We start from the raw sequence: 13,056 nt of genomic DNA, 5'->3' as shown, positions 1-13,056 counted from the left end.
AAGCTAATTAATCAAAAGTATTAAATAAAAATAGCTTCAATAATTAAATATTAAAACCTGTCTAATTCTATTAATTTTAAAATTATTATTACAACTCCTATTAGTTGCATCAAATTTTGGTACTGACTCCGTATTTAAAGCCCAAAATTGAATATCTATAAAAAAAAAATAAAAAGAGCATCATTAATATCTTTGAATAAAAACAAAATCAAAGAAATTTCTTTAAATATATGTACCTGATTTCATGTCAAAATATCCAATCTCAAGCAATATTCAAGTTCAAAGTTAATATCTATAGAAGAGAATTAAAAATACTATTAGTATTATTCTTTTAATTATTAAAAGTAATTCCTTATTACCAAATTTTCATATATCTAATATTCAAATAACCAAGTCCATTTATAAAAGAAAAATTGAACTGTTAAAAATAGTTCATTAAAAAAAATAAAAAATGAAAATTAATTTCACTGAAAGACTCAAAGTCTAAAATATTTTGTCAAAAGAATATAATATTTTTGCCAAATTTTACATCTAAAGAGCTGAAGAATAACGAAAAAAAAGAAATTAGTAACTGTTTAAAAGACATACTTTACTAAAAATTATAGTTTTTTTGATATGTATTTGAAATCATTTTGCTATAATTTATTTTATATTTATTACATTATAATTTTGAAACTATCACAAATGATGTTATCTATAATTGTAATTTCATATCAAATCATTTTATAATACTTTTAAAATTGTTTTGTAATTGTATTCAATTAAATATGCAATTAATTTATAATTGATGTTAAATATATGTTGTAACTATTTTATAATATATTTATAATCATTTACAAATACATCAAAGATATTATGAATGCTTTATAAAAATATATTTAAAATGTATTTTAATTCAGTATATAATTACTTTATAATTAGTTATTAATATATTTGTAGCTTATTTATTAAACATTTGTAATTGCTTTTTTATATAATATATATGTAACAACAATTAATCCTAAATATATATATAACTTATTCTCTATTCACGATCAGTCAAGTTGACCACTTCAATCATAAAATTAGTATCGTCACGTTCATCTTATTTGTCTTTTCTGTAGCCAATGAAATTTATCAACAATCATGGGCTGTGTGATGTAAGAGAATACGATCCATTCAATAATCTTGAAGATTCCAACCTTTCATGGGATCAGCTAACGCCAGTATTTCAATTTCTTGTTACATTGAAGATCATATCCATTGTTCTTATGGTAATCCCAAGATTAGCGTCCAAATAACTCACAAGTCTTCATTTTTCATCTTCAACACTCAATTTCTTCTCTTATCATTAAATATTCCTAGAATTGTTAAATAAAATGAAAAGTTGGCGCTTAATTTTAGTATTTTGTGCTTTAAATCACATGATATGCAGATTCTGATCTGTTTAACCGAAAAAGTCAAAGGTTGGTTTCTATAAAAAAATGGAGCATTAGTAATATTTACTACTGTTCCTAATTTTAAAAAAGACCCCGATCCTTTTTTAATTACCTTTCAAGGCATTTCATTGGTTCTGAAGCGTCTTGAAAATTCCTACAATAAGAAAAATAAATGGAATATTAGTAATGTTTACTAATGTTCCTAATTAAAAAAAGTAACTTTAAGTACCTTCCATCAGTTCCAAAGTGTCCGAAAGGTTTCTGCAATTTAAGAGAAGTTCCTGGCGGTTGAACCTTTCTTCAAAATTTAATTTTATACTAGCATCTTTTCAAAACTTTGTTATCAGAAAAAAAAAAAATTTTTTTTACGTAAAATTACGTGACTTCGATTAATCTTCATTCCTATTCCTATCTATCTCCTATTTTCTTCTTTTCTTCTTTTCTTCACCTTCACCTTCGCTTTCTCAGATTCACTTCTTGATGGTGACTCTACCAATACTTGTTTTTCTCCTACTTCTACTTTATCGGTCCTCCAATTTTCTTCTTTCAACCTTTTTTTGAAATCATTGTTAAGGGTGGTTATATTTCTGGAATATTTTATTTTGTTTCGTCATACTGATGACTTTTGGCTCAAAAAAAAGAAATTATTTTCTTTAAGCACCCAATCTTTTAAGGACCTGACTATATCATACTCTGCTCATATTACACTCACCACTTCCACGTTAATTTTTTCCATTCCATCATGTTGGAGTTCTGATCAAAAATCCCTTTTATTTCTTCCATTTAACCTTTCCTTAACATTGGCAGGCGCATTTGTTGACGATGCTTGATATGAAATATACTTTATCTTTTCGTTTGTTTAATAATTTTTTATAATCTCAACAACTTTGTTCAGCGCTACATTATCTCATTTTAAAGGTTTGCTAGCTAACTCTTCCAAATTACCTATTCCTATATCATCATCATCGTTTCCATCACTGCCACTATCTACGTTCTCCTTTTCTTGTAATCACCTAGACCTTGATTCATTTCTGCAATAATCATTTCTGTGGGTAATAAATTTTGTTTATTCCTTGTCACCATATTTGATAGTCCCATGTAAATCCTTTCTGGAGGCGTTTGTGGCATAAGAATATCATTTACCTTACTGTGCAAAGAGTTTGCAGCTCTCTTGTCCTCTATTCTCTTCTTATCCTTATTACGTTTCCCATCTCTATATACTGTTTTGAAATTCCTTACCATCCATACTTTCTTCAAATCATTTTTCTGCATGAAAGCCTGCACTGTATTTTCCATCACACGTCAAATGATCAAAAATAGGCAAAAAAAATGGCGCAAATTGCATAAACTATTCGCAAATTTGTATAAACTATTTACAAATAGTATAGGTTAATTCGTAAATAGCCAAAAACAGCCAAGAATAGCCAAGAATAGCCAAGAATAGCCACTGCTTTTCGCGCCATTTTTTTTGCCAATTTTTAGCATTTCGACCTGTGCATTATTTTTGAATCACTAAAGTATCCGATCACTTTTCAATTTTGCGTGATCCTGATGAATTTAATGAAAGCTGCAGTATATTCTGTCTGGGGTTTTTTCAAAAATTCATATTCACTTGTTCTCTTTAATTCCAAGAGATCCTGCTTCAACCCCTCCGGCCAAGGTAGAAGTACTGGAATTTCTTCTTAGAAAATAGATTATTTGGAAATTCTTTATTAAGGTCTTTACCTAAATACGTTATAAGCTAGAACAAGCAGAAGAACAACAAGGCCATACAGATAAAATTAAACAAAGGGCCAAGAAATAATGATTAGAGAACAAACTCTTTATAGAAGACTCCAATACACTCCATCTTTTCGTTAGTTAGTCCCTGACCAATTGCCATTTATCTCATTCTTGTCGTGCTTTCAATCCCGTTCTGGCATCAAACCATCTAATAAAATTTTTAAAAATTTTTGCTAAATACAAATTCCGAAGGTGCCATTGCTTAGGAAGCGAGCCATTTTCTAAAAAAAATTTAAAGAAGAACGTTAGTCAACGTTCTTAACGAAATAAAATAACAAAATAAAACTAAAAAATATAAAGAATGTTAGTAAACATTTTTTAACGAAATAAATAATAAAAATTTTTTTCTGGCTTTACCTTACGTCCATTTTATCTTAAAAGATCCAAGGATCCATTTTCTAAAAAAATAAAAATGTAAAGAACGTAAATAAACATTTTTAATGAAATAAATAAAAAAATTTTTTTTCAGTTTTACCTTGCGTCCATTAGTTCTGAAAAACCATTTTCTAAAAAATAAAATATAAAGAAAAGAACGTTAGTAAACGTTCTTAACAAAATAAATAAAAAAAAAATATTTCTTTTCTAGCTTTACCTTGTAATCCATTTCGCAAACAAACTTTTACAAATTTTTTAGTGTTGAAGTTTTTAGTATATTTCAAGTGAAAACAGTTTAAAAATCACTACAAGGCAAAGAAATTCTTAAACAAGAGTGGAAGTTTTTTTTTTCATAAAACATAAATCACCAAAATTTGTGCAATAAATAATAAATATTTAGAAGAATTTATAAGAAAGTTTAATAATAAAAATAATAAAGAGATATAGATCTGGAAGAAAGAAAAATTCATTCGATGTTTACTTCAAGATTAAATATTTATGCTTATGTAGCTTCTGTGCCTATTATGCCGATCACATGTTAGTAGGTAATTTATAGTATCGATTAGACTTTTAAGGTTAGTTGATCGTATACAGTATACTATTGTATCGTAATACATATATTTTTATCTTAATTAAAATATAATTATAATACTGTATATCTAAAATTATTATATACGCAGTAGAATTGGTTGTCTATTCTTTGCACTTAATATATCTTGCAGTTTTTCAAATAAAAACTTTTTTGTTAAAATTATTGAAAGAAACTGCTAATTCCCAAATCTATATAAGTAAATATACACATGACAACTATCGTTAATGATTTTCTCAAAAGACATACCTAAAGAACAAATTTAAACTAGAGTATAGTAAATGCCAAAACTTTTTGTCTTTGAATTTTAGCAGTCTGAATCAAGTTATTATATTAAATTTATAATGAAATTAAAAATAATAAAACTTTTTTATTTAAAATGACAAATGACTGTAATAAAATAAAAGAAAGTTTAAAAATTATAATGCAACTTAAATTTAATTGCTGATCAAATATTTAAATATATTATATAGCAGTATAATAAAAGATATTATGCAAATAATATACATTGGTTTTATCATGATTTCCATTTTCACAACCTGTTTTTCGACACTGATGTATAAAATGGTTATTAGGTTGGTGATCTATCCATTTAATTGCATAAATTCGACGCCAAGTTTGATCTGATAGTTGCTGAAGTCTATATCGGGGACAACCTAATTTTGAATCATTAATACCCAGTGAAATAAACCAGTTTAACAATAAAAAAGGAATTTGTAACTGATCTTTTGTGTGGAGAAAAATTGCCCGAATTTGTGCATAAGAAGTTATTGTTTTAAGTTCAGTTTCTCTATCATCTGATATATCTTCTAAAACATTTATGACATCACCAACACAAAGCCTTATATTGGATTGATTATTACCATCAACTATAGTATAACTAATACTTTTATAATATTTTACTTTTCGTGATGTAAGATGTTCAGTACAATCAAGCTCTTCATTATATGAACGACCAAGTTCAGCAAACAAGTTGTCATCAAGATTTTTCTCAAGGTTATTAGTTTGCAAATCGTGTTTAGTATATAGTCCTTGAACTTTTATATTAATGTAATTTTCGTCCATACATGTTATTTGCAAAGATGTATTATCATCATCTTGTTCTAAATCAAACTTAGATGGCAAAATGTACCATGAACTAAGAAGTGCACGTACACATTGATCTTTTGATAACATGTTGAAATTTAATTGTCTTTCTGTATCATATCTTTTATCAACACCACCATCCAACAAAAATCTTAGAGTTTGTAGACAATTATCACGTTGTACAAAATCCATCTCTATATTTTTCTTATTAGAATGAGGAATCATTGCCTTGAATAGTCTATGCATCATTTCTTTTGTAGGAACTGCAACATTTACCAGAGTTGCAAAATTTCGTGCATGCATAGTAAAATGACATAATATATGGAAGTTTGGTAATTGAGTAATTCTAGGAAAAAACTGTGAATTTATTTATAAAAAATAATAAGTAATTGACAAATTTTTACAAATTCTCTTATAAATCAATTAGATACAGACCTTTCCAACTTTTTCAGACCAATGTATTATATTTTGTTGTAAATCATTGTAATTATCTTCAGAAAACTCTTTGCAAAATATTAATGATGCCATTTTAGAAAAAGATGCCCATAAACTAAGAAATTGATCTATTATTTGACGTTTTGTAAATTTGCTTTCTTCAATTAAAAATTCAACAATTGTTCTATTTAGCATTGAAGTGGATATTAATGATCTATTAATAAGAAATGGCATGATCATACTTAAACGAAGATAATCAGAAAAAAAATATGAGTTTAAATGAGAAATAGGATTTTGTTAACGAGACCAAACTGATGGATATTCAAAATTACGCCATACATTTAAAAATTTATTCTCTCCTATTGAATTTAATATTCCAAATGTTGATTGCAACATTTCTTTTGCAAGTCCACCTATACAATGAAATGCATCATGTGGACATTGAATATGTCTATCACGTGAAATACTATCAAAACTAGAAGGTTTCTCACGAATTCCATATTGAGTAGAAAGTATTTCACGTTCAGCTTGAGTTTTAGCATTACTTATATCTTCAAAATGAGATGTAGTTATGTGATGGTAACACGCATATTTAACAATATCAAAAGTAATATCATGCAAATTATTATGATGGATCATACAATTTCGGCATCCATAATGTGCATTATGATTCTTGATTCCTGATTGTTCATTACCTTCAGGTAAATCACTTGTTATGACACCCAATCCACCAGTAACCCAAACAGTTTGGTTACTAATTTCCAATTCATAACCATGTTCAAGATCTTGGATATCATTAATTAGTGGCTGTAACACCTCATCACATGAAGCTGAAAAAGGAATAAAGCCAATAAGAAAATGATTTTTTAGTTTTTGACGTAAAATCTGTGGCATATTTCCGATCTGCAAATAAATACCACCAATACCATGGTATGCATTACGAAATGGACCAAACTTATCAATGTAGATATCTAAAAAAAATTTGTAAATTGGTAAATTAGATGGAGTATTTTGTGTAGTTATATATTCAACTGGATGATGATGTCGTAAATCAATTGGTCTTGTGCTTCACTGCCCATTGATACAATATACAATTTCATTTATAAAATATTGAAAATTGCTGAGTTCACCAATATCTGTTAACCAAATATCTACTTTTGACACAATATTTATAGGATTAATAATTATTGTATAATCAGTCATCCATAGACATCCATCATAAGAAGCATTTCTTCTTTGCTGTGATTTGAGTTGAAAAGGCAATGAATTATATTCAATAATATTTTCAATTCTAATACAAATATCATGAGAATCATTAATATGTAAGATTGATATAATTCGACCATAACATAATTGATTGATTGTATGTATATTGTAGTATTTGATGAAATCACCAAGATTATAAATTGTTTCATTTAATTTAATGTGTTCAGTACCAAACAATGGAGATTTGTGCCAGAGAACTCCATGCCATATTTCCTGTTTGTTTTCACAATATATACCTGGACCAAAGTACATATGTTCATGCAGCTGTGGATTTGATAATATATGGCAAAGAATATTTTTTAAGGGAAAAATAAAAGCTTAAGTAGTAGGTTTAGAGGTAGATGGTGTATTATGATTGTTAAGAGAAACAGTATATCCTTTAAATGGAAGGAGAGGTAACCCATTTCGATACTTTTTAACAGTTGCGAGTGAAAATGGAACATCATTTGCATTAAATTTGGGATGTTTAACAATATTTGCAAAATCCTTATATGCTTCAAAACCTAATTTTAAAAATATATATGATTAGTATAAAAATATAAAAAGTAGTACTGTAATTTTATAGATAAAAACATATACCTATTTGATGTTTTATAACCCATAAAAATAATAAAAATATAGTAAAATTTGGAAAATATGGTCCTGCATCTCCAGAATAACAATTTTGTTTTTTATTATTATCATATTCTCGTCCATTAAATTTCCCATTTGTATCACAATTTTCTGTAAAATCTTCGTCAATATAATTAAATTCTCCATAAATATCACTATTTCCATTTACATTTTCATCAATATTGTTAAATTCTTCACCAGTATCATAAATTTCTGTAAAATCATCATCAATAAGATCTTCGTTAAAGTCATTAAAATTGTGATAAGAATCTTTATTATTTTTGCTAGTATCATGATTATTATTAATACTTTCATTAATTTTATAATAAAAATTATTCGTATTTGATTGTGATGAAGTATTATTTTCACAAATATTTTGTTGTTTATCTAAAATGATAGTATGATTAGATATAGATGAATTATTATTTGAATGAGTATCTCTAGATTTACGCAAACGAAAGTTGGATTTTTTATGTTGTTTTTTATTAGCTCTAATTTTTTTTAAAAACATTATTCTATAACTAAATTTTAACGTTAATCTTGAATTTTGATAAAAAAAAGATGAGAATTTTATAGATCTAATGATTAAATACACTATAAAATTCTATATTAGTGTAACAATTGATTTATTGATCGGTATTTAACTTCATCAAATTAAACTAATAATTGACTTTTTCTTAAAAAAAATTCTTTTTTTTAAAACCAAATATGCCTCGTGGTAAAGGAATTAAAAAAGGTTTTACTGGAAGACGACCTATAACTAGAAATACTAAAAATGCTGACAATGCTTCTTTAACTTCCAATATGCCTATTAAAAAACGTCAAACAAAAAATTCTTCTATTACTAATACTAATAGTAATATATCTAGCGAATCTATAACTCCTGATGATAATATACTTACTACGAGTTGTCAAATAAATAAAAATACCACAAATACTCCTCCACTTGCACCAGTAATGAAAAATTCTTTTACTGAAAGTAGTGTACTTAATATACATCCTACAAGAGAGCTTACACCACTTACACAACTTGATTATGATGATCGTGATGATTACGAAAATAAATTTGAAAATGATGGCCATGAAGATACTGATAATAAATTGAATGCAACGGATACAAATTTTCGCCAAGATATGATACCTGACAGACCTGAAATTTTTATATCAAGTGTAACAAAGAGAACAGGTATGTTAAGTATAAATATATTATATGTAAATAATGTAATGGTAAAACTAATATGGTAAGTAACTAATTAAAATTTTGATTTACAGAAAAGAAAACTCTAGATGAATTAATAAATAATGTAAATATTTTAAGTGATGGTCCTTTTTATTTATCAAATAAACGTATGAAATTAGATGAAAAAGTAAGTTAAAAAATTAAAGAAATTTTAAGATAAAAAAAGTTAAACAATTACTTATTATAAAATTCCTATAACAGCATCTTCAACTGTATCATCAGCCACATCAATGACAGCTGTACCATTATTTACATCGGCAATACCATCACCTGCTAAAAAATCTTTATTAACAAGTCATAACCAAACAAATATTCATGAAATTGAAGCTAATAATGAAATGGATACTACTACAACCGTCCAACCAGCAATCTCTCTTAGTAATCAAGATTCAACAAATAATTTAATGCCAATATTTAATGCTTTTTTGCAAGCATTATCTTCAAGTATATGTTCAACTACAGGATCTACTGTATTACAATCTTCTCTAAATAATAATACTTTACATGATCAAACGAATATAAATTTAAATAATAATAATGTAAGTGATTTTAAATTATTAATGAGAAAACTTCAATTAATAATAATCAAAATTTTTTTTTTATAGGCCCAACTTACACAACTTGCGACTCTATTTATTAATGAGTCAAAAGTTCTCTTTTTTCGTATACGAAAACCAACACCAGAATTAATTTTAGCACTAGCCAGAGAATGTGCTAAACATCTTGGTATTACTACCCTATAAAAATGATTTGTGTAACAAACAGGCTAATTCTGTCTACATTTGTGTATATTCTGTGTAAAAATTCCTCAATTTGTGTGGTAGTTATGTAATTCTTAACATTATTAAAAAAGTTCGATTTAGTAAACTGTATTAAAAATGTGTAATTTGTTCAATTTGTGTAAAAAATATGTAATTTCTATGTAATTGTAAAAAATGAATGATTTAGTAAACTGTGTTAAAAATGTGTAATTTGTTCAACTTGTGTAAAAAATATGTAATTTCTATGTAATTGTAAAAAATGAGTTATATTACGTTATAATAGTATTAGATTTAGTAAACTGTGTTAAAAATGTGTAATTTGTTCAACTTGTATAAAAAATATGTAATTTTTATATAAAAACTGAGTTATATTATTACATAATTGTATTATTTGCTTCTTTATCAACTATATAATATTTATTATCAACTTTAATAAATCCAACACATCGTTCAACTGCAATAACATCTATAAAATCATAACCTGCAAATTTAGTAAAATATTTTAAACCAACTGAATCTGTTGATACTGATGCAGTCCAATTGATATAAGCGAGCATAGATTTCTCATTATTGAACTCATACATAAGGTAATATTCTATATTACCATAAAAAGGCCTTTTTTCAAATACAGGTGTACGTCTTTGATTATTTGAATATATGTCAACTTCCAAGTAAACCTAAAAAATAAAATAGTTAAATATTAATCATCATTTATAACAACAATTTTTGAGTAATTACTTACCAATACTGAGTAGTTAACACGTGCCCAAGTTTCATTTCGTCGTATCCAATTTGATCCTATATAGTAACCATTTCTTGTAAGCAATCGACTAAATTTTAGTCCTTGTGAATCAAATGACTAAATAATTATAAATTAATTAGTTTAATGTAATACTATTATTTGCTTATTTTTACTGTACATACTTGTAACTGTCTTGCTCTTACATCATAGTATGTTGAATAATGTTCTTTAATTTTTTTGATTTCACTCCGTTTAAGTGTGTATTGCTGCATAGGTGAATAAAACACTTCATCATAACTGTCAGTTGTAAATACTAATCCATGATATTCTTTAATAGTTTTTTCTGGAAGTAATTTTTGATAAGCTAATTTATAGAATCGCAAATGATTAAAAAGTTCTATGATATAAACATTATTTGCGATATTTTTGTATGGGTGTAATCTTGATCTAGCAAGTGGTAAAAGCATACCACAAACACGTTCAATTGGGAACTGCCAAGTAGTACAACATGGTCCGTTTCTTTTAATACTTGCAACTACATGAAGTATATAATGTATACACATTTTCATAGCACTAAGACGGTTAGCAGAAAATTTGTAATATTCACTATAATTAATTATTCATATTTTGTTAGTATTATAATAATAACATAAAATTATAAATAATATATTTCAGAATATTTACCGTTCATAATGAACATAAAATTTTAATAATAATGTATCAATATTATTTAATTCATCCATTGTAATTACTTTTTTCTGACATAACTGTACAGCTTGCACGAAGAAACTCCACCCTTTATAATATTTTGTTGGCAAATAATCTTTAAGTAATGGCAATGAATACATTGTTATCCATCCTGCCCATTCTTCAGCTTTGTATCCATGGTGATGTAGTATTATATTGCGTGGAGGTCTTCCTAATGCTGTTGGTATAGTTTTACGAATCTGATCCATTTTTTTCCAATATTTGTCCAAACTTGTTTTGAAAGTACGTATGGCTCATTATTTAATGTTTGATTTGTATAAAAAGTACCCATCCAATGACTAAGCATATATTTGGCAACATTTTCATAAAATACATGCATAATATCTATTGGAAATGAATCAGGAAAACGAGTTGTGGACAAGTTAAATAGAATATTACGCTTTATAATGCCTAAATATATTAAAATTAATTATTATATTAGCTTAAAAAGTAGATTAAACAATTGAAAATATTAAAGTCTCCTTTACCATATTTATTAACAAGAGTATCTCGCATTTTTCCAACCTTTGATTTATGAATTTTTTCAAGCCTTTGTTGCCACTCTTCATGTGTTCGATTAGGTAATGCAAATAAATCATATGTTGTATTGTTTTCAAAATTATTTGGTGGAGTGGTAGGATAATAAATATGATTTGACCAAATTCCTCTTATATTACAATATCGACATCCTTGATAACTGTTATGCCCTGTTAAACACATCAGCTTTGTTAATCCTGGAATATCGCCTGACCAATTGATTACAGCTGCATGCAATATAAAGTATTCCTTTTTTAATGCATCATAGCAACTAATACCATCTACAGTATTAATAAATAATAGTTAAATATTAATAAATAAATCAAATAATTACAAATTAACTATTCTTATATTTACATATATATATGTAATATATATAAATTAATATCATACTTTCTAATTCCTGCAATTCCGAAACAATAGGAGCAAGAAAAGAATTGAAATCTTTTGGTTCTTTAGGACCTGGTATAATTGCACCCATTAAAAAGTTGTCTTTTTTAACTCGAATTTCTGGAGCAAGGTTTGCATTAATAAATAACAAAATCCAGCAATCATCTGACTTTTGTCTAAATATTTGATAACCATCAACTGAAGCTAATAATGCTACATCACGTTCATCCTGAAAATGTCCATTTTGTACCAGTTCTTTATAATGATCTCCATCAAAAACATCACCTATTTGAATATTACATTTATATAATTTTTGTGAAATATAATTGGTTCTATAACGTAATTCTTTAGCACGATCATAATTTCTATATTGAATAGTAAGGCGTTCAATAAGTGAAAAATATGAATATTGTTTACATGGTTTTTTATGTTGAAATCGTTCAGATCCACATACTGGACATTTGGTTAATTTCCTATAACTTTCTGTATAAGCACAGCATGAATTAAGACACATATCTATCCAAATAGGTTCAATATGAACAATAGATTTCAATTGCTTTTTAACTGTATGTAAACTGATCGGATTACTATTAAATGCCATCATAGTTTCTTGAAATGCTTCATCTGTTAAATTGTGCTCAATTTTGACTTTCAGAAATCTTAGTGCTGATAATAAACTTTCAGAAATATCATATTCTATCCATAAATAAATAAATTAATTTAATAGATAATAAAGTTTTATTACATGTCAAAATAAGTTGATAATATACCTTGTTGTAAAATATCAGTCACTGAACTTGAATCACTTGTAACTTCATCATAAGACATCATACTACTACTTGAATGGCTTAATAATTCATCAGATGAATTTTCAAAAGAATTATCCAAATCATAAATTACATGATCATTTTCTGAAGTAGTACCACTAAAATGATAAAAATTTTATTTAATAAAGTAAATAAATTGCAGTTATAATAATTATATAACTTAAAAAACCTTAAAGAATCTTCTATTGGTATTTGTATTTCTGTACTATTATCAGTATTATATTCATTATCTTCTAGTATTGACATTTG

General features: G+C 26.4%; 5 protein-coding genes across 5 annotated transcripts; 1 reads left to right on the top strand and 4 right to left on the bottom strand.

Moving 5' to 3' along the window:
* Positions 1-1,311: 1,311 nt before the first annotated feature.
* OCT59_000857 (uncharacterized protein) lies at positions 1,312-1,818 on the bottom strand (the record flags this gene model as incomplete). The annotated part of the gene is made up of 4 exons (XM_066139171.1): positions 1,312-1,453; positions 1,531-1,572; positions 1,648-1,712; positions 1,798-1,818. The coding sequence occupies 4 exons, from the start codon at positions 1,816-1,818 to the stop codon at positions 1,312-1,314; spliced, it is 270 nt and encodes an 89-aa protein (XP_065988600.1).
* A 587-nt stretch (positions 1,819-2,405) lies between these two features.
* Positions 2,406-2,714, bottom strand: OCT59_000856 (uncharacterized protein; the record flags this gene model as incomplete). Its single annotated transcript, XM_066139170.1, has 1 exon — positions 2,406-2,714. One exon carries the CDS (start codon positions 2,712-2,714, stop codon positions 2,406-2,408), a length of 309 nt encoding a protein of 102 aa, XP_065988599.1.
* A 1,915-nt stretch (positions 2,715-4,629) lies between these two features.
* OCT59_000855 (uncharacterized protein) lies at positions 4,630-5,925 on the bottom strand (the record flags this gene model as incomplete). Its single annotated transcript, XM_066139169.1, has 2 exons — positions 4,630-5,607; positions 5,686-5,925. The coding sequence occupies 2 exons, from the start codon at positions 5,923-5,925 to the stop codon at positions 4,630-4,632; spliced, it is 1,218 nt and encodes a 405-aa protein (XP_065988598.1).
* A 57-nt stretch (positions 5,926-5,982) lies between these two features.
* OCT59_000854 (uncharacterized protein) lies at positions 5,983-8,074 on the bottom strand (the record flags this gene model as incomplete). Its single annotated transcript, XM_066139168.1, has 4 exons — positions 5,983-6,515; positions 6,816-6,976; positions 7,364-7,454; positions 7,531-8,074. 4 exons carry the CDS (start codon positions 8,072-8,074, stop codon positions 5,983-5,985), a joined length of 1,329 nt encoding a protein of 442 aa, XP_065988597.1.
* Positions 8,075-8,271: 197 nt separating this feature from the next.
* On the top strand, positions 8,272-9,546 carry OCT59_000853 (uncharacterized protein; the record flags this gene model as incomplete). Its single annotated transcript, XM_066139167.1, has 4 exons — positions 8,272-8,749; positions 8,836-8,910; positions 9,005-9,342; positions 9,409-9,546. The coding sequence occupies 4 exons, from the start codon at positions 8,272-8,274 to the stop codon at positions 9,544-9,546; spliced, it is 1,029 nt and encodes a 342-aa protein (XP_065988596.1).
* Positions 9,547-13,056: the final 3,510 nt, after the last annotated feature.

The sequence above is a fragment of the Rhizophagus irregularis genome, chromosome 1, assembly GCF_026210795.1.
Source record: "Rhizophagus irregularis chromosome 1, complete sequence".
NCBI classification, from domain to species: Eukaryota; Fungi; Glomeromycota; class Glomeromycetes; order Glomerales; family Glomeraceae; genus Rhizophagus; species Rhizophagus irregularis.
This window is presented reverse-complemented; position numbering and strand designations above follow the sequence as displayed.